The sequence below is a fragment of the Dermacentor albipictus genome, chromosome 8 (genome assembly GCF_038994185.2).
Source record: "Dermacentor albipictus isolate Rhodes 1998 colony chromosome 8, USDA_Dalb.pri_finalv2, whole genome shotgun sequence".
Lineage (NCBI taxonomy): Eukaryota > Metazoa > Arthropoda > Arachnida > Ixodida > Ixodidae > Dermacentor > Dermacentor albipictus.
Genome location: NC_091828.1, coordinates 69,240,763 through 69,263,521, shown reverse-complemented (window position 1 = coordinate 69,263,521; position 22,759 = coordinate 69,240,763). Strand labels below are relative to the sequence as shown.

Below are 22,759 nucleotides of genomic sequence, written 5' to 3'. Positions count from 1 at the left end.
CAGTTATGAGTGCGTCCTTCAGCCACCGTGGTGCACCTTGTAGGGAAAGCGGAACATTTTTAGCAGCATTAAAACATGTTGCATACCAAAATACAACGTGCTTGATCTAGCAAAAGCACCACAGTACGATGCGTCTGTTGAAGCGCCACAATAAGAGAAGGATTAGGAGGCTATTTTTTATTTGCTTGCTCAGTATACTTAGCCTAAATACTCCGCCCGAACGCCACCTTTCAACAGCGACACGGTCAGAAATACTTCGCGGTCCACCTGACAAAACTAGACATCAAAAATTAATTGTGCTCATAGCTCATCGTATTCGCGCTGCACTTCGAGTGTCCTAACTGTGCGTTGTTTGTCCAGGAACCGAGGCGTCATGCCTCGCCTGAGTACGACGCCGTTGTACATGATGACTTTGCTCTTACCTCCGCTGCTGATTGTCTTCACGTTGGTCTTCGGGACTCGTATCTACGAGTGGCCTTTCTATATCGCTATAAGACACATCAAATCAGTTGTTAAGTGGGTGTTTCTTTTACATATGAAATCGTAGGGACATCACTCCCTGCTTCGTATGCTACAGTGGCCGCTTCAGGGCAACTGCAGCTTATGCATGGCCAATAGATGCAGGGAAATGCATGTGGCTGTGTGCTTCGCATTGTTTGAACGCGTCTTAGAATCGATCATGTGAACTTCCTCTTGTTTTGAGCTGTTCTTCACAGAAGCGAATTACTGAGGTTCATGGATCTATCTATCTATCTATCTATCTATCTATCTATCTATCTATCTATCTATCTATCTATCTATCTATCTATCTATCTATCTATCTATCTATCTATCTATCTATCTATCTATCTATCTATCTATCTATCTATCTATCTATCTATCTATCTATCTATCTATCTATCTATCTATCTATCTATCTATCTATCTATCTATCTATCTAACAGTTTCTTCTGATCATTAGGAGTGTTTTAAAAATTATGCTTTTGAAGTAGCGCATGTAGCGTTTTGACAGTGCTAGCTTGTAGCGAACGAAACAATAGCCTGGACTCTTGAGTGTCGTACATGCATATTTGAACGTAATAGGGCAATTATTAGGTCCTCGCGTAAACCAGCAACGCCAAGCTTTTACAAAAATAATAGGCTGAAATGAGACATGACACTGCATCACAGCGCTCAGATTACGCGTAGCGTAGCGCGACGTGTTATTTTCTTTCTGGAGTACTTTCACGAGACAACCCATTGCTCGTCTGTACAAGCAAGCACAGGCTAGGAAGCGGCTAGCTTGATGGTGCTCTTCGCAACTACTATGTGCAGCTCAAGATCCACTAGTCTAAACTGCTTGAGCTGCAATAAATAAGACAAGTCTGCCACCTGCAGTAAAGGCAGCAGTCGTTTTCTTCCTAACTTCAGCCGCTGCACTTGAAGGTGAATTTTAACATCCTAGGTGCCTCTTGATGTTTATCATAGTACTTGCGAAAACGTCAAGTTTCCCATGCAGAATCATCTTGTCGATCGTCTTTCAAAACGCTCACTACCTCACTGGTGCACAAATAAAGGTTCTTCACTTGTTCAACATGTGTCATTTGCACATTTTTCATTCTTCCGTAGTTCTTGATGAAATTATAAGCTGCGTACAAATGGTGGTGAGATATATTTTGTGAATACGTACTCTGCTTTCTGATGGGGGTGTGCATTTTTCAGAGTGCTATATGGCAGAATTCAGTGGCCGGGTCTTTATTTGATCAGCCTTTGCAGGCTTTCTATAAACGAAATAAGTCGCAGGAATTTAAAAGCATTTAACCGATAAAAGAAGTACCCAGTCCGCAAGCAACACCATGGGGAGAGGTGAATGCCGGTGCACAATATTATCAATGTTTTCAAGCACTGGTCTGATGAGCTAGGTGACTTTTGCGAAGTCTACATCCTCCTTTATAAAGGCTTCATTTAGAAATCTTAGCCACGTTGTCCAGTCTCGGTAGTACTGTTGTCCAACGGTATCACGGGACAGTGTAGATGCACCTGGCGAAATGTTTGGATTGACATTTTGGCTTACTTTCTAGTTTTGGTGCCCGAATTGATAGCACGAGTCAGTAGACGATCTCATTAGCTCATGATTAAGTTTTTGAGGAGGAACTTCTAGATTTTCAATGAAATGTTCAATAAGACTTCCAATGAGGGCAGTTGGCATAAGATGGTGGTGTTTACAGTCCCATACTTGCCATAGAGTGCCAAAAAAGAAACTGAAATACATTTGCAAACTTGCAGGTATTGTCGAACGATGAAGGATTTATTGAGATTATGTATGTTCAGCGTCTTGTTAGACGCTTTTCTGAATCGCGAATGTGTGGTAGTGGTTGGGCTAGGCAGGTTCTTCTAAAGAGTGACGATATAGAACGAAAACATGCTAAAATTCAATTCAGATTTCATTTAAGGACATTCTGGTGACCTTTGTTTACTCCTCAAATAAAGAATATTTTTCTAAAGTCCTTGGAGGAAATTGAGTTCTGTTACATGGCCCCGAATTATAGTGGTGACTTCTCTTTTGGATTGCATAGAGGAACTTGCTGCATATTACCATATCGAATGCCACTGGTACATGGCATTGGATTTAAGAAAATAACAACTACTATAATACAATGACCAAAGAGAGGTGTTCTTACAGTGGAGGAACGAGCAATGCGCCGCAGTCGTCCTTGTTGATGGCGCATTTTCCCGTCTCCCTGAATTGCAGGCGCTCGTTAACGCAGTCGCACTTGGTGTCCACAACAGCGCACACCGGTTGCTTGTCGTTGCACTTGCATGGCGCGCAGTTATCTTTTTCTGCTGGCCTCGGGATGCTAGGCAGTAAAATCAAGCGATTGCAATCAGAAATGGATAAAGGGCTAAGACTGGGACACAAAAGTAAATGTCTCGCTTGTTGCGCATTCTCTGACGCAATGACGGCCCATCGTGCAGTTCATCAGTCACGAACGAAGCGGTAAATGCACGTGTGAACAATAACAACGCTATACTGATATATACAAACCAAGTTTAGTGCTGTAGGAGCATCCCCTTTTGACGTTGTTTCAGTGATAGCTTCGCAGCTATTACTTTGGTCGCTCATCACGAAGGGCGGGAACACGTGAAGAATGACCGTCTAAAGCGATGGGTGATATATAAGGCTTCGCGCAGACCGCAAGCAGCACTCCCCACATTTCATGGTTAACCAGAGCACCATAATCTTCAAGTAAGCTTGGTGTGGTAGTTCAACTTGTTTTCAACTGTGCTTGTAGGCATCAATCCTGAGACATGATTTTAGAAATACAATTATTTCGTGGGTATCGTTTATAATAGTCTATATGGCCCGCTAGTTATGTCAGTCTAACTTACAGTTTCTATTTAAAATTAAATGATGATTAAGTGAAGTTAGGCTTTACGGAACGTACAATTATATGCTAAAGAACATGTTTTGGAAAAACTTAATAAAATGAATGAAATGACACCATTTTCTACGTGACATGCACTGTAGCAGAAAAGGGAAATTTTCGAAGTGAAGAACGAACTGCAGAGATGATTGGGCTATGATAAGGACAAATAGCATTTTTTCAGGTGGGTGGTGAATTAGTTTAAACAGGAGAGAAACTATTGAGAAATAATTTTTTAAGTGAATGAAGTTGAAGATGAGGGCAGTAAGTACGATGCAGTGGTTTTATAGTAATTTTGTTTATGGGATGAAAGCATTGTTGCTGCATTTCTTAAGGGAAAGAGTGCACATAAAGTCTAGGGTGCGCATATTGCGATGATTTTCTTGTCACGCTTAGCACGAAGTGACCCATCGCGGCAATAACTGTGATCCGTCATTACTCCAACTAGCAAGAAAGGCGGTAAGGATCCGGAAAAGAGATGGGGAATCTCCGAAATGCAACTCCATGAACCTTGCAAACGCAATTCTGAGCCGCATCTTCCTCGTCCTCCGAATAAACAATTTTTGTGGCACCTCAAGCCGAATGGTCAAACGAGCCTGGTGCAGCACTTAAGATAAGCAGCGGGGCTGGTTGGCACGTTTAGTAGTAGTTATTTAGGTAATGTTAATTTTGTTTATCTTATATTAGTTATGGCTGGAAAGCTAAAAGGAACGTCATTCTCAAGAAAAAGACAGCAGCAAGATGCAGTGACTGAATAGAGTCGGGTGATGCTGCAACCAATAGATTTCGGCTCCTTGTGGAGTAGTACTGTGGAGTACGTTCACATAGACATTGTACACCACTGAAATGTGAAATCGCATTCGGGTAAAGCAAGACATTTATAAATCGTAGGAGTTGAGGCAAAAAAATTAATGAGCGCTCTAAACGTGTTTCCCAAATGTAAACGACCCGTGTGCCGCCTACAAAGTTGACTTCCGTAAGCTAATAACACATCGAGGTATGAGTAAAGTATGCATTTGATTAAGGATTGTATACTTTCTTGCTAATAATAAACACAATTGTTTGTAGATCCCTAAATGATTTATTGTTCTGAAATCTACAAAAAAAGTGAAGTACTCCTTATCGTCTTTATGGCAAATGAGAATGCGCTACAAATGAGAAGCTCTATTTGCGCTTTGATGTGTTTACCACCGAAGCATCGACATTGAACGAATGCCAGGTAGTAAAATGCAAGCAGTTTCGAGAACTTTTGAGATGAAATGAGGCGCACCCTTGCATATTGCATTCTGCCTGCTCAACATGGCAAATATTAGCGTTAGATTTGCCTTACATTGCGTACTTTGTGTAAATGAAATACGTCCCTTCTTTGATTATTACGCAACAATCCTAAACAGAATTATTGCTCCTATACCTCCTAATTTTCCCAATATATGATACCCCTGTTACATGGGCACTCGAAAGTCTTTTGAGCAAGAAGACCTCTCCCGAAAAAGAGTTTTGCTCGCAGACACACGACAGGGAGCGACCTATTCTTCAGAAGCAGCCTTTTCTGGAAGTGGAATTCGTCAATGTCTTTTACGGCCGAAAATGAGTAGCCTCGAAACCAGTGGACGCCAGCAATTATCACATATTAAAATATTAAGCAAATGCGTATTTTTCTGTCGCCAAGGCTCATCGTAAAAACTTATTTTGTGTCTCGCAGAAGGTTTAGTAAATCCAGTAACGCTCACTTTCTTCTGCCCCCTCGTGAGCAGGTCGGACGGGCCTCGAAAGCCGGTCTAACGCTCTCCAAACTACTACAATAAATCATTACATTAACATATCTTAATGTGGCGTTATTAAATTTATTTGAAAAGCGTGTAATAAAATATGCTTTCACTATATATTTTGAGGTACATCAGTTTATTTTGACCCATTTTATTTCGAATGCTAGCGTCACGCTTTCCGTAAAGCGTGAGCAGAAGGAAACACTAAGAAGAGATCGTCGGTGCCGTGCATCTGCCGCACGGAACCTCTTCACTAACAAGTCTTTCAACTTCGTAAAAAACCACTTACATAAAAGAGCTTTTACGTGCTTGTGTGACAGAGGTATGAGTTATAATTCATGATATGCTTTTGGCCATGGTGCCACCTTTAAAGCCTTTATAGCCGCCTTGTGTCACAAAACTGATGACATGCAAATTCTGACTTGTAATCGCAGCTCGAAGGGACACGATATCAGCAGTTCAGATTATATTTCCTTCTTGGTAACCGTGAAAATAGTTATCATAGTTCCGGGCACGAAGAAGAAGAAAGTCTGAAATTTAGTGATTATGAAGTATTACCATGAGGTGGTTTTTAGCGTAGGCCATATGGGATTTATAATAAGCGAGGACGTTTTATTTTATTATGAAACAATGTGCCGTAGAAAAGAAAGTTTAGTAGGCTGGTTGAGCAACAGCGGGTGATCTTTTTTAATGTAGTGTGTTTTCACCCCAGCGCTACTAATAGAGTAAAGGCGCTCAATACCAGATGTTACGAAAGAGATATTTCTACGTTTACCTACATATATGTACATTCATGTGCTCTTTTTTATATATGTACTTTTCAGAATCATGCAGGAATGTGAGTGAGGCTTGCTGGTGGTCATTACTACAAGAGCCTAGCTTTTACGATGTTTGTTTTAAAGTGTTCTTGTCCAGACCAATGACTCATTTTGTTAATCTCTCAATAAAATATTTCGGTGTGATGAGTGCTATTAATTTTTCTAAATTGCTGAAGGCGCGTTGCTACTGATGCCGTTAACTTATGTTGAAAACAATACTGCTTCATGTACCGTGCCTTTCGCCACACTAGCTTCTGAAGCTTAGCGTGTTTGCTGAAATAATAATTTAGGAAAACAATCACGACATTGCGCTTGATATTCAGGGCTGCAATTATTATAATTATTTGCTCATGAAGTACCTTATCACGAGGTCTTGTAAAGTGAATCAACCAAACATTGATTTCGACTTTGACATGAATGGCGTAGCGCGTATCAGCAACCAGCTCGAATATTATTTGGACCTCACGAGAACTGTCGCTAGGAGACCTGTATCGCTGATAAACTGTTTTCGTTGTTGAGTATTTGACTATATTGAAACACCGACTCAAGTGCACGCTGGCCTGTAGTGAGCATGTCCAGTCACAGGCTTTCACTAATACAGTTACGCGAGGAATTGTTCAAGTGTCTGACGCCTGGATTCTTTTCTGCTGAGTGTTTGAAAAATGATGTGAGCATACGGCATATTACAGGCTTTCCGGAAGCCTCTGTTATCCACGCAATCCTTGTTCGGCCAAGCTCTCGCCTGCGCTGTAACTTTGCCTTGGCAATCGCTACAAAGAAATTTATGTATAAAAATAGTGTCAATCCGAAAGGAAAAACTTTAGCGGTAGGGAGTTTAGAATGCACGACTTAACGCTCCGAAGCCGACTGTATTATTATTTGGGCTAAACAATATCTTCCTTTATAACGGGCCTGTGCACTCTGCTTCATGGCCTCATGCCACTTGACCAGACATTTGCATTGCCAAGGCCGGCGTGGCGAAGGCGATGAAGTAAAAATCACCGTGGCTAACTTGGAGCGTCCCCATTAGACAACGTGGCAGTCGGGCGAGGCAGCATGACGTCGCGGCTCGAAATGCCTCGGCCTTGTGCCAAGAGAGGCGTTGGCCAAGCATCTGAACTCGCTCACCTTCCCGCGACGAGTTCATAACTCGAAAGACCGCTCAGCAGCGTTCAATTGGGTAAAGTGCCTTCTCATTCACAACTCATAAGAAGTGGTTAGGTGTCCTCGGACTTCTTCTTTAAGAATTACGGTGTTTTTTTTAAGAACTAGCAGTGCAGCTGGTGTTTCCACACATATTTTATTATGAGGGCTGCATCAAACACAGCGAAGAAACCGAAATCAACTATCTAATTAACCAAAATCACTAATTACGTAAACTACCACGTTCATAGAAATAGTTTTATGGCGAAGATGGCAGGAATCATATTTAAACACCAACCTTACAAGCGTATAGAAAGTTTCTATGCGTTGCGCAACACAAGAATTTCTGAAATTGTAACCCAGTGCAATTAACTCAAACTGCTTCTTTTCTTCTTGTGTAGGCCATTTAGACAGTGCTGCGATGGCTTCCATACGGACAGCAAGGTACTCAGTGACGGAAAGAGTAAATATGGCACTGGCGCACGCTCAAGGCAACACTAGATTTCAACAGTGGTTGCACTCGTTCTTTCTACGCGGGGCGTCCTGCTGCAGGTCGCGTTACAGCTTTAATATTTTTGAAGCTGTTTCCTGAACCTGGCCCGTCTACAAGCGAATGCGTTCTAACATAACGGTAGTAATTCTCGACTTTGACGAGGGCGCCCGTGTTTATGAGGCAGCCAACCCTGAAGCACGTGTGAGGCAAGTACAAGATTCGGAAATCTCCGTAAGCACTATGCGGAGGGTGATGAAGGAGTGCAATTTCTACTCTCACCTTGTGTGCTTTACGCTTCATTGGAACATCAATAAATACACGTAAAGTGCCTCTAGCGGCCAGTCGCGCGGTAATTTTGCGCGCATTTGCGGGCTTATTTCACGCCCGGAAAACACTTTTATGTATCACGTATTCAGCAACAGAAAGTTGTATCGGGAGTTTTTCATGTAGCCCTACAGTTTCTTCATTGAAACGTTTCTTCTTATTATTATATTTGAGAATTTCAATAATTATTTAGTTCTAATTGTATAATTAGGCGGAATGTAAAAAAAATTAATTTGAGCATCTCCGAGTGACGGTAAACAACATCACCTTGGTTCTGTCCAGCTACGTGACATTCGCATATTTTAAGCCCCCGCTAAAGTCAGCTGGGACACCCTGTATAAAGATGATGATAATGCTAAAGGATTACATGCATCGTCACTAAAAAGGTCGTCGTAGTCGAGAAGACCGAAATACGGGGCCAAAAGGAATGGTCGACTGCGCAAATAATAAAAACACGTAAAAGGGTGCTCACATTTACGTCAAGCTTCTCAGGGAGTTTATTGAACGCAAAGTAAACGAACGGCTTCGAAAATACATGCTGTACATTCCGGTCTTGGAGGGAAACGAACCTGGACCTCCGGGTTGCGAGACGTGTACGCTTCCCTACACCATGGTGGCACTACGGTTATGGCTGACTCAAGGTGTGCCAAATGCTTGCATTAATACTGGTGGAGGGAGCGACTGTGTACGAACGCCACAAACTCGTCAGTGAGCATCCCTTCACGTATGCCATCTACTTCGAACATATCGTGAGGATGGTAATATCCATTCTTGCTGACTAAAGGTGGGCCTATTGCGCGCATTGACGCCAGTGGAGAGATTGACGCTGTACGAAAGCATGCAACTCGTCAGCGGCGATCCCAACACGTGCGCTCTCTTGTTCGACCTCATCGTGAGGGTGATAATGTGCTTTGTGTCCAAGAAGAAAAAAACATAATTTCGCTATTTGCGCCCTACCACGTTGTCGAACGTTTCATGCGTATAGAGTTCTATACATGTCGAAAACATCGATCGAAAACAGTTCCCCAAAGAGACTATGATGCTTTCGCATTCCCCCACGTAAGCACACAAGAGTCTATGCCAAATTTTACAGTTATTGAAGAAGCCGAAAACATTATACGGCCGTCATCGTTTATTCATGCAACGATTGACATCAGAGTTGGTCGAAGTTTTACTTGATGCAGTTCATGAACAAATGATGATGATTATAAGTAGATGATGACAGCCTGATTGCAATAAAATGGCAGCAATGTAGCATCCACGCAATGTGACGACGACGGCATAACCACAGTGGGAAGATCCTGTAACATTGTGAACGGTATGACGACCAGAGCACGACGGAAGCCAGTTTCAATCAGCTTGTCATGCCCGTCAATAATTCTTAATATATTGTATGCCTTATTACGAGCTCTACTTTAATCACTCGTAGTGCTGAATTAGTCACGACAAGTTCGCTTCAATACCTATACCATTTTGAACCTGGCTAATCCAACCACCCGCCCCCCCTCCCCCCCCCCCCAAAAAAAGAAAGGAATTGCGGCGCATCTGTCATTTGAAAATAATGGTGGACGATAATGTCATTAGCTATTTTCATTATATCGAGTATGTATTTGATCACATGTTTATATGCTATGACGATGTAGTAATTGTGAATATTACTTCACTACCCCGTCTTAACCACCACTTGGTTAACGGCCTCACTGGTAGTTATGACTACGGGTAAGGTAGTTATGATCACTATTGTACTTCCTTGCGATGTCCCCATTACAACCTTCAATAATGAATCTTTATGGGCACACAAACACAGACATGAAGAGGCGATCTCGCATCCTTAGAAGCCTGAGTGAGCCTGAATTCCGCAGCAGACTGAGTGAGCAAATAAAATTATCATGTTTTTTTTTCATATCCTCCTTTTTTAAATAAAGAATTTGTGATAATGAGCATTGTAATCACAGGTTCATCGGTATGTTCCGAATACTAGGACGGGAACATTGCTTTTTATTATTGCGAAAATGCCCGTTTGTTCTTCCAGAGCAATATTTAAAGAAATATTGAGTATTCCATTCAATTCGACTTGTATCCAGATATGCTATAAGAAACTGACGACATATGCCAAACCACAGGAGGTTTGCAATGGAAGCTTTGCTTTCTGGCAGAACGGATAGCGACACCAAGAATGTGCCGTTGGGACCGCCAGATGATTAAGCATAGCAGTGTGAGATCAAGAAATTGGAATGCACATAAAGTACATAAAGTCATCACATGAAGCCAGGCAGGACAATGGGTATGAATAGTACCATCACGATGGGGTTGACTGAAATAGAAATATACTGTACAGGAAGGAACTGTTCCTACAAGAACGAGCTTTTCCTGCCTAAGTTTACTTCGCCTATTATTTTTGCGGCAGCAGCATTTCCATTGGCTCAACGGCAATGAGAGGTGCATGCCAAAGAACCGGGGACAGCGCGGCCACTACCCAGCCATTACGTTATGCATTTTTCTTTGAAGCCCATGTACTGTCCCGGGACATCTGAATAATTGGAGACGATCTAATTAACCTCGCGTCACTATATTGGTGTCCTTACCATCAATCGAACACGAAATTTCTCGTGGCGGATGTCACTAGTAACCCTGCAAGCACTGGCATCTCGCAAGCCGTAGGTATGGCAGGGCCCACTATCGCACGCCCGCAGTGCCTCAGCTTCACGACATTCATCGTCTTTCTGTGTCCCAAATTTTGGATGACAGCAATTACGTCACCAGGCCGACGGTACATTTCGACCTAAGGCTTGCCCAACAGGTGCGACGGCAAACGATGCACGAAGAATCGAAGTTGATGAGAACTGAGGGCTGTTCTTTTTACCTGCCAAAACCACGTTTTATTCATGAGGCACGCCGTAGAGAGGGACTCCGGAATAATTTAGACCACCAGGGGATCTTTAACATGCCCGCAATGCTCGAGAAACGGGCGTTTTTTTTTTTTTCATTTCGCCTCCATCCAAATGTGGCTGCCGCTCTCGGGATTTGACTCCGCGAGCTCGTGCATAGCAGCAACCCCGCCTCCCCTGCCGCCGCCCCCCAGACACCGTAGCCAATAAACCATACCAGCAGGTGTGATGCGCGAACACCCCGTTTCGCCTGTTTTCTGCTGGCATGGATGTGTCCTGTACGGTGTCTAATAGCGTCGCATCGATGTCAGCGCTATCCGCTGTGCTGACGCTTCCACCGCTTCAGTGGTCTGTCGTTACACTAACAAAATTTCTTGCTGGGCTAGTTGGTTCATGCTAATCACTCATTGCTGGTACTACTGGTAATATTTGCAATGAAAATTAGTTGGGAATAGCGCTTTTCCAGTGCGTCGGTGCTTTCTAATGGTCATGACACTACATGCCCTTGAGCGCTGCGCGTCGCCAGTGCCCACGCATTTGTGGTCTTTTCCTGTGTCACCTAAAGGGCGGCATTAAAACCAGCATCCAAGGCATTTGACATACTTGCCTTATCGGATCCCGTTCATACAAGTATGTACATGAGATTTGACCAACACGCCACGGTCAGACTCTACCACTCGAGAGAGGGACACACGAGAGACGCTCCATAACTTCCCTACTAGTGCGGCCTTATCCAACACGCACTGAGAAGTGGTGCCGTAGTCGTGCAGGAGCTTCCAATGCGTGGACTACGCTGCCCACAAATAACAGCAGTTCACCCGTACTTCAGACACTGCAGAACAGCAAGGCGTGTACGCTTGATGTCTTGCCTTCCTGACTGCATGCTCTACATCATATCTGCAGAGGTGCCATTATGTAGTATATAGTGCAACTACTCATATTGCCTATCCAGACTTACTTTATTCTTCGCCACACTTTTATAAATAATCATGGTAACTGTGTAGACCGCCGAATGCGAAGAAAGTCCGCCCAGCCAAACATGGTTGACATATTTGTAAGCGATAACTACCACAGCATGGCAACATACGCGGTGAATATTTCTGTGACGAACTCAGCCCTCAGCCACCATTGTGGCGCTTGCAGAAATAACGACAGTTTTATTCAGCCTTAAGATGTGTTCAATCAACAGGCACGATATGCGTAACCTCACAGAGATACCGCACCGCGGCCTAAATGGTGAGTTAATCGTTAGGGTGCCGAGGGTCGCAATAGATGGCTTGCGTGAGTGCTTGTAGCTTTTCAGACTCACATCCGTGGAGTAATGGTTATAAGAACTTCTTGTTGGGTGAGTTGGTGCATATTAGCAAAAAGGTTTATAAATACGCAAGCAAAGGACCACAGAGAGAGAGAGAGAGAGCACACAAGGACAGGCGCAGACCATAGCCCGCAGTAGAACATATGTAGCTTAGAAGAACTTCTTGTTGGCCGAGTTGGTGCATTTAGTTGAGCTATGATATACGCCTGTCCTCGTGCGCTCTCTCTCTGTGGTCGTTTGCTTGCGCATTTATAAAACTGTGTGAGTAGTGGTTAGAGCACCGAACAATGCTCTTAGTGAGAAGGCGTTCGAAACCAACCACCTAGCAGCTTTAATGTGATTAGCATTCTAAGGGCGTGTTCCAGTGGACCAACAGGAACACTCAAAAGCGCCTTGAGAGAGTTATTTTGTACTGTCCTCAGAGCAGCTGAGCTCGAATGGGCTAGCATGAGCATTGCCACTGAATTAAATAACAAGAGCAGTTTGGCGACGTTGAGAAGAGTTGGAGCTGCTCTGGCTTGACGAGCGGAGTGCAAAGGAAGTCAGGCGATGCAAACACGTCATATCATTTTTAATGTGTCAGAATTAGGAGCGTCAAAATGTAGAAGTGTATGTGAAGTGTGGGAAACCGGTTACGTGGTAGGGGTTTATATATGGGTAAATTAAAAGAAATACGCCAGGCTACTTTGAAACGGAAAGAACTTGAGCGATATTACAAGTTTAACAGAAAAAGTATATTTTTGGAATGATTTCGACCGGTGCAGTGGTCAAAATCGCCGAAATATAGACAGCTATTCTGTTTACTTTGCAGCATTGCTCAAGCTTTATATATGTATATATAATATACATACATTAGCAAACATATATATATATATATATATATATATATATTGAAATGGGGTTTATGTAGCTCGTTCGAGGGATCGCAGGTAGCCCTAGATCACGAGTCCTAGCGCTTCGCATCAACGACCCGCGCTCGTGTCTCGCGCCGCAGCGGTGGCAGTCCGCACAGTGCCACATGCATATTACCCGCTACAACTTCCCCCGGGGCGAAGAGGAGCCATCCTGGCGACCTAAGGCGATGATACGATAAGGGGGTCGTGGTACGGCTTCAGGCGGCTGACGTGAACAGTCTCGCGGCCACGGCGGCGTTTGTCCGAAGATGGCGTCACCGGTTCGACCACATAACTCACAGGCGAAGTACACGCGACGATCCGGTATGGACTTTGATATTTCGGGGCAAGCTTTGGGCTAAGGCCTGGAGCTTGGAAGGGCAGCCGAAGCCAGACGTGAGAGTCCACGGCGAAGGACTGTGTGGGCTGACCGTTGTCGTGGCGATCTTTGCGGATTCCTTGGGTATCCGACGTGAACGAGCGAGCCAGTTGGCGGCATTCTTCAGCATGGCGAGCAACTTCGGAAAGAGGGGTGAAGTCAGAGGCATCCGGGTGATATGGTAGTACGGTGTCGAGGGTAGTGGATGGTTCACACCCATAAAGAAGGAAAAATGGTGAGAAGCCTGTGGTAGCCTGAACGGCGGTATTGTATGCGTACGTCACAAAAGGGAGGACATCGTCCCAATTGGAATGATCCGACGCAACATACATGGTGAGCATGTCCCCAAGGGTGCGGTTGAATCGTTCCGTTAGACCGTTAGTTTGTGGGTGATACGCCGTAGTGGTGCGGTGAATAGTGCGGCACGCGGCGAGTAGCTCAATAATAACTTCGGACAAGAAGACACGGCCTCGGTCACTGAGCAGTTCTCGCGGTGCGCCGTGCCGTAAGACGAAATGCCGTAAGACGAATGCGGCGACGTCGCGAGCAGTAGCCGAAGCAAGTGCAGCAGTTTCAGCATATCTTGTCAGGTGGTCTACTGCGACAATTATCCAACGATTTCCGGTAGCACTGCATGGAAGAGGCCCATAAAGGTCGATGCCAACCCGATCAAAAGGACGTGCAGGACACGGTAAAGGTTGCAGAGGGCCTGTCGTATGAGAAGATGTCTTGCGTCGCTGACAGACTGCACATGACCGAATGTATTTGCGGACATAAGAAGAAAAGAATTCGGCACCATGAAGACAATCTAGGGCGTCATCTATGCGCGGTAGAGGATAGACATCTTTTCGTGTAATCTTGTTGAGGCGACGATAGTCCACACAGAAACGAATCGAGCCATCTTTTTTCTTAATGAGCACTACAGGAGATGACCAAGGGCTGCAGGATGGCTGGATAACACCACGTTCAAGCATGTCTTCAACTTGCTCGGCGATGACACGACGCTCGGCGGATGACACGCGGTACGGACGCTGGCGTAATGGTGCGTGGTGTCCCGTATCAATGTGGTGAGAGACGGTACTTGTGCGGCCTAATGATGCTTGGTTGCAGTCAAAAGAGGCGTGAAAATCATTTAAAAGAGTAATAAGCCGCTCACGTTGTGTCGGCTCGAGGTCATCGGCAATAGAGCGACAAAGAACATCCGGTGGTACTCGGTTAGGTGGCACATGGGGTGCCAGTGCTGTTACGTTGGCAGTATCCACGTCGTCGGGAACAGGGAAATGCACAATAACGTCAGCGTCCACAGTCTGGATGGTACCAATAGTCTCGCCACAGTGCAACGCCAAAGTGTACTAATTTGGGTTAGAAATCAGTATTTCTGCAGCCCCATGGTGAACCGTGAGGAGAGCGAAAGGCAACAATATAGGCTGGCGGCGAATGAAGACGGCAGCGGGTGAAAACATGACCGTCGCTTCGGCAAGCGATGCGCATGAAAGAGGGACAAATACCGCGCTGTGAGGGGGAAGGTCAGTATCTGAAGCTACACAGATCCTGGTTACATCATGAACTTGAAAGTCGTGAGATGGCATATCGCACAGAACGGAGAACTGAACCTCAGCACGTGCACAGTCAATGACGGCGTGATGGCGCGACAGAAAATCCCAACCGAGAATCACATCGTGGGAGCAACAAGTTAGCACAAACAAATCAATCGGATACAAAATGTCTCGAAACAACACCCTGGCAGTGCACATAGCGACTGGCTGAACTTGCTGTGCACTGGCTGTTCTAAGCAATAATACCGAAGGCATCATGGTCACTTTCCGTAATTCACGGCAGAGTTTCTCACTAATCACAGATACAGCAGCACCTGTATCGACGAGGGCAAGACATTTGATGCCATCAACAGACACTTCAATAATGTTAGCGGGGGAAAAACGAGGACTTTGATGTTCCGACGATGACGCAGTTCGTGCCTCAGGAACTGCGGAAATCAGTTTTCCGCCTCAGTAGTACTGGCACTGGGCCTACGACGCATGGGTGAGAGTGAGCGCCGACGCGGGAAAGGTGAGCGACGAGTATTGTAGAGCTGTGACTGCGGTGCTGGTATGTCATCAGCAGCGTAGACTTCCGGTGGTGGTCGCTGAGGCATACGGTATGGTCGGAAGCCGGAGCTGGGTGGTCGCACCGTGCCCACGAAGGCCGGCAAGCGCCGGCGGCAGAAGCGCGCTACATGTCCCGGTGTACCGCAGGCATAGCATATTGGGCGGTTGTCAGGAGTACGCCAAGGATTTGTGCCTTGCTGCTGTGCGCTGAAAAAGGGAGCGACCTGCTGGCGAGGTGAGGGCGGATGAGAGAACACCGGCTGGAGAGGCGCTGAAGGCGGAGGAGAGAATCCCGGCAGACGAGGCGCCCGTGCAACGGCTTCAGCATACGTCAGAGGCGCGGCCACGGGAGCCGGCTGACACGGAGGCGGAAGAGCTTCGGTCACGTGCTCTTGAATTACCTGTCGGATCGCTGGAGCCAAATATTGAGAAGGCTTCTCCGTGGTCGGCAAAATCGAGAGCTGTCGCGCGACCTCCTCGCGCACAAATTCTTTTATTTGCGTCAGCAAAGTTGTGTGGTTGTCGCCAATAACCAATGCTGCTAACGAATCTTCCGTAGGCGGTGGGCGCCGAGCTAAGATGCGTTGTTTCCGTAGCTCGTCAAAACTTTGGCACAAGTTGATAACTTCGGCCACGGTACGCGGATCCTTCGCTAGCAACATTTGAAATGCGTCCTCATCAATGCCTTTCATAATGTGTTTTATCTTGTCCTGTTCCGCCATTGACGGATTCACGCGCTTACACAGGTCAATGACATCTTCGATGTAACTTGTGAACGTTTCACCGTGATGTTGCGCGCGCCCCCGTAAGCGTTGTTCTGCGCGAAGCTTGCGCACAGCGGGGCGCCCGAACACTTCTGTGAAACTTGTCTTGAATCTGCTCCACGTTGTGAAATCGTGTTCGTGGTTTCGGAACCAGAGGTTCGCGACGCCGTTTAAGTAAAACAGCACATTGTGCAACTTTGTGACGTCGTCCCACTTGTTATGCTGGCTCACCCTTTCGTAAGATGACAACCAATCCTCCACGTCATGATCATCGGTGCCGCTAAAGATGGCAGGATCACGCTGGCGCAATGCACCGGAAAGGATGACTGTCGGAGGCTGTGGTGCATCTTCCTGGGTGGTTTCGTCAGGCATGGTCGCAGCAGTCGGTAGCGTCCGGCTTCGGAGTTCCAGTTTTCGAGGTTACCCCGCAGCTCCACCAAATGAAATGGGGTTTATGTAGCTCGTTCGAGGGATCGCAGGTAGCCCTAGATCACGAGTCCTAGCGCTTCGCATCAACAACCCGCGCTCGTGTCTCGCGCCGCAGCGGTGGCAGTCCGCACAGTGCCACATGCATATTACCCGCTACAATATATATATATATATATATATATATATATATATATATATATATATATATATATATATATATATATATATATATATATATATATATATACATATACACTGCGCCACTGACGGGTGATGTTCTCCTCACCAGCGTCAGTTACACTTCGCTCTTGGTTTAAGTCGTGGATCCGGGAGCTCATGGATGTGCGTCCTAATGTTGGCGCATTTCTTTCGCCAGTGGCTTTAATTGATAGTGTTTCCGTCGGCTTGGCTCAGTACGTGGCAGCAATGGTGGCTGAAAAGCGAAGCTCTCGTGATAATCAACTCGCGAATACACGTTCACTCTCGCACTTGCTCTCAGCGGACATGAAACGTGTCAATCAGGTAAACAGCAGTCGAACACTTGCTGCGCTACTGTTCTTCTCCTCTCTGCTCTGTGCCTCCGTTCCTGTTCAGCCAATGAAATGCATAATTAGGGTATTTCAGGCACTTTCGGATTGATTATCTGCTATGTCTCTAGTCATTTTTCCAGAAAATTGGTTAACAGAGATTGGGTAGTTCATGGTCTAGCTTATGGTATGTGCTTATGGAGCAAAATTCTCAACCGACTGTCGGACCAACTAGGTTCACTGGATATTCGGAACTGGCTGTGTAACTACATTGCTTCATTGCTGATCACATTAATGTCGACATTCATGATGGGAATGCTGATGCACATGATGCATGACGTCCTCAGCTGATAAGCTTTTGTAACTATTAGCATTACTCGGGGGGACGTTTCTGGGATTGCCAGAAAGCAGTATAATGTGATATAACCTTGATTATTCTGTGCACAAAGTGAGAGCGTGTGAATGTTACCGTTGTATGAAATAATGACTCAAGAATATTTTGGGTCCTTCAACTGTTGTTAGGATGTCGTAATTAAAATGCCTTACCTTTGATCTTGCATCTTGATGCATTCTTCAGGCTGAAGTGCACATTCTTTGTACTTTTCATGTCTGTAGACAGTACCTCGCATACAGTTGCAAGTGGTGTTCTGATATTTGCAGAAATCATGGCCTTGGTCACATTTGCAAGTTAGGCACCCTTTAGAAATAGGTGATCTGCAATAGGTAAATTTGTTTGCGTAGTGTTAGTAGTATTTTACTAAAATATGGCTATTACTTGTACAGGTCCTAAAAAATGTCGTACAACAGACAGGTACAGCACACTATTACGTTTGTTTTTCTCGAAAATACTGCGCATTAGTTCAGTACTAAACAGCTAGCCAAATAATTTGCTGTATACTTGAGAATCAAGCGGTTTGTCCACCATAGGATGATCAAAGACGATTTGTTTGACTGCTCAACTGCACGTTGGCTGTAGGAGTTCGTTGGTAATAAAATATTACCGTCGTCACTTATGAAAGCTGCCTCCTTCACGAAGGTAACTTCTACACTTGTATTTATAGGCATGCCTTGTTGGATGCAACGCACACAAGAGACGAAGAAGAGAATGTTTTTGCGACGATGTTGTGTCTATCACTGCGGACATGCTAGTCCAAAGCCTGGAGAGATTAACTGTTGCTCAGATATTAGCACCGTCACACCAGTTATGCGAAGAAAACAAGAACTGACCAGCGGGCTAGCTTATTCTTGTTCGAAGCAATGCACCAATAGAAAAAGAGACACGATAAGAAGGATCACACATACACTCCACTGCCTGACAATGGTATGCATTTTTAGTATGTGCTTTTCGTAGGCAATCCAAAGAACATTCTCCTTAGCGTATATGTTTGCTCTAAGATCACGAAGGTGAATGGCAAAAGGAAATTTTTGATTCTGCTAGGAATCCTTAAACCAGAATTTCTTTCTATGCGTGCTTGCTGCAGGTTCTAGAAGGTCACATAATATAGTAGCATTATAAATTAAAATAGCGTGCTTTGCTTACGCGTCAAGGAAAATTCCGCATTGTGGGAGGTTCGAAGCACAGTTTTCCTTGTTGTTCTTAGGATAGAAAAGACCATTGTTGCAGTTGCATAGTGGACCGAACTCGCAGGAGGTGTCACGCTCTCCACATAGGCATCTTATGCACTGAAGGTCAGCAGCGTGTCGTGGACTGCAAAGGAATTGCCCTTGAGTTTTTTTGCCGCATATATACACAGTAAACCTTAGTTTCTAAAAACAACTTGCTGCGATGATTACAGGCAGATTTAGAATGTTGTAAACGGCCTACTGAAGGACCTTCGGGTGAAGTGCAATAACGAACAAACAAAGGAAGTAAAGAAATCACGCAAAACAAAAAGCAGTTCACAAGAACACGGACACAAGTAACCAAGAGTAAGTAAAGAGACGAAACGTTGGTGAAATGCATAGTTTCTGAACATTGGCCTTGTTTTATAGAACTGCTGCCATGACGATGACCAGTCACCTTGCAGAAACGCTTACTCTCAACCGGCCGCTTTTTTTTTTCGTGCCATTGACCACTTTACATTGTTCATGTATTTCTTGAGGAGCACTAGGTACCCGAAAATAGTCGGATAATTGTAGGGTATAGACGCAAAGCTGCATCAAAGTCGTTAACATCACATTAGGAAAAAAAAAAGAAATTTGCACACTTGCCTCCTGTTTCTTGGTTTTATTCGACATACGATTGAAGTGTTCCGGATGCAATTATTCGTAAGCTTGTTATAGAGAGTGCCATTCTTACAAAAGGAAGAACATTCAGGAATAAAGCAATGCGCAGCGCTTTTATCGGGGCATGTGCAATTCGCACAGCCAATTTCTTCTGAAATAGAAAAAAAAATTATTTTAATCCAAGCCGGAAAGCCCTCACTCCAAGGTTACTTGCGATGATACGAAGCGAAGGGTAGTTATAACTGAGAAATCACAGGGGAAGCTTATTTGTATGTTTTAGTGAAATGTAGAAATAACGACGGAAAGCAAAGTGATAGTGAATGAAATCATAACTTCAGGCAGGTTGGTACAGAAGTTACATCTCCGCACTGCGCATGCTCTGCTTCAATCAAGCGACTGCCGTACTATTTCACCAGCCATACTCTTGAGTATTCTTACAACATTAGTTCTTGGTAGTATTAGCCAGTACCGTACACTGTGGCAGAAGTCGCGGACATGGAACACCATTCTAACGGCAGATTCCTTCATCTGTCACTTCGTATTACTGTGAGTAACAACTGAACCCTTTGATTTCACATATTCTCCACGCTCACTACAAGGTTAACTACTATTTACTGTATCCTATAATACTGATAGTTCCTGCGCTTGGAAATATAGTCAAATTGAAAAATAAATACATTTGTTAGTTATTCTGACTACAGCGATTAAAAACAGAATGGTTGCTGGCTGGGACAGTTGGTTCATTGCAACTTACGTAACAGCGCTGAACATAAGGACGGGTCTCTATCGGTCTCATTCACCATCCATTCATTAAGTTTTGTGCTGTTACATGAGTTGCCAATAAAGATGCTATGGCAGAATCTATTTTACGATGAATATAGATGCTGATGTGATTAGCATGGAAGCAATGTATCGCCGCACCATATTGCCACACCAGGGACGCGTCATCGAATAGCTGTACACGCAGCCTAAATTCTGTCTCCCACTTCCCCCTGAACACGCTGCGCCCTTGCCTCGAAGTCGGCGCCTCCCACGTGTGTGAATACATATTCCGACAACATTCCTTGAACATATATGACATTGCTTCGATTCAACGTATCACTGGATAAATTTCAAATACGTTTCGTCATTAGTGAGCATTACATAACCACTGGCACCAGGCCATTGAAGCAAAAGGGGCATCAAAGAGGTTCTTCGAAAAACGGCTCATGCCCAGTAACAGAGGTTTGCATCAAAACGGTTCGTTCAGGAGTGCCAAGTTACCAGTGGCACAATCCCAGTGATCGAATTTGTCTTCAAAGAGGCTCAACGTGGAGAGGAACGTACCCAATGGCTTATACGGAGTTACTCAAGTTGGAGTGAAGGAGGTTCATTGAGAGAGAGAGAGAGAAAACAAGGGTAGAAAAGGCAGGGAGGTCAACCAGAACAGCATCCGATTTGCTACCCTACACTGGGGGTGGGGGACAGGGGAATAGAAAGAGGAAGAAAGGGTTCAATAAATAATAATGCATAGTAGTAATAGTAAAAGTAATTTAAGGTCACACACAGGGTGACCCAAGTTGGCTGGATGGTTGGCTTCGAACCCGGTTCCCTGAGCACAGCAGCCTTATTCTCTATTCATAGGTTTTGGGTTACGCACTAACACAAGTAAGCGGGAAAACGGCCAGACACATAAACAGACCGACGGATAGGCAGAATGGCAAATTGTCAGATAGACACCGTAAATTGTGCGAAGTGGCAAAATAATAACAGTAAAAATATTATTCACATTTCTGTCCATATTATGCAATTTGTATCAAAGGTGTGGTGAATTTTTCATATATATGGGTAGTGTGTGGTCACCGAGTTCAGTAAAAACTGAAACAAATTGACCATCTAAGCATTCATATTTTTTGAATTGGCAGGCATGCTTCATGAGAAATTATGTGGAGAAGGTAATGGCATGAGATCGAGTTTTGGCCAAAATGAGTCTTTCTTTATCGTGTCTATTTAACAATTGAGCAATGACTATAGGTCGGGAAGCATTTCAGTTACTGCCTATAAATAATAAGTTTCAGACACCGAAGACGCTTATATGTAAGAAAAAAACTGGTTGGAGTTATTAATGCTATTACCCTTCCTTGGAACCTTCACCCAGTTGCGGCATCTCTCCATGCATCTATCTATCTATCTATCTATCTATCTATCTATCTATCTATCTATCTATCTATCTATCTATCTATCTATCTATCTATCTATCTATCTATCTATCTATCTATCTATCTATCTATCTATCTATCTATCTGTCTATCTGTCTGTCTGTCTGTCTGTCTGTCTGTCTGTCTGTCTGTCTGTCTGTCTGTCTGTCTGTCTGTCTGTCTGTCTGTCTATCTATCTATCTATCTATCTATCTATCTATCTATCTATCTATCTATCTATCTATCTATCTATCTATCTATCTATCTATCTATCTATCTATTTTTGTCTCTGTCTAAAGTTTTTCCCGCCAATAAAGGTCACTGAACAGTCCATGTCCAAATGGATAAAGCATCGGACTGCAATGCTGAGGAAACCGTGTTAAAGAAAACTTACGAAAATCACATCGGCAAAGAGTAAGGGTAAGAGTGCCACACTGCGTATTTTGCAATCTTCAATGAACTCCTCTGACGCAAATATTGGCCACAGCGTACGAGCCGCCTTCCCTAATATTATATAAGCCATATATTCATCAACTACGTACAAACCACAAAGTATATTGCAATAACGTTGAACTCGTTAATTTCTGTAAAAGAGAGATGCACCTGCAATTTTTTTGGAGGCCACTCCATATGCAAGAAATAATGCTAATTTCAGTTTGTTGTGTTTCTATGTGCATATATATATATATATATATATATATACGGGGTTTGGGACTTTCGATGACATTGATCATGATAGTAAGCAGCTGCGCAAACCAGGGAATGTGCCAGGCGGCGGGCATTTACACGCACTTATCCGCGTAAGTATGAATCGCAGAACTAGACGTAGGTTAACCTACGAACACTCATGTATTGTGTAACAGGGAGTGAAATGTTTGTTGCAAACTTTTGACACACTTTCTCTTGCTGATCCCTCATGAAATATGGCAAGTCTATCGGCGACCGCTCGACGCCTCCACGGCTTTCGTTCTTGAAACCTTGAAAGATAAGACCCAGGAAGTGGTCGACCAAAAAAATATTTATTGCCGCATTACGATGTACTTCCACACACTTTCAGTATATTTCTTGGAGCCTGCACCAACTACATGCAATTTATTTCGCAGTATTT

The 22,759-nt window shown here is 44.3% G+C and overlaps 1 protein-coding gene across 7 annotated transcripts in view; it reads right to left on the bottom strand.

Annotated features, from left to right (window-relative positions):
* The window catches only part of LOC135914494 (low-density lipoprotein receptor-related protein-like), a 172,151-nt gene that overhangs the window by 141,101 nt on the left and 8,291 nt on the right, over positions 1–22,759 (bottom strand). For 6 of the 7 annotated variants that reach the window (XM_065447372.1, XM_065447377.1, XM_065447375.1 and 3 more), the window contains exons 2-5: positions 19,460–19,625; positions 18,789–18,956; positions 17,795–17,962; positions 2,661–2,837 (exon numbers count right to left, since the gene is read on the bottom strand). In XM_065447372.1, coding sequence (XP_065303444.1) covers positions 2,661–2,837; positions 17,795–17,962; positions 18,789–18,956; positions 19,460–19,625 — 679 coding nt within the window. The remainder of the gene's footprint in view (positions 1–2,660; positions 2,838–17,794; positions 17,963–18,788; positions 18,957–19,459; positions 19,626–22,759) is intronic. The other variant, XM_065447378.1, reaches the window with a different exon arrangement.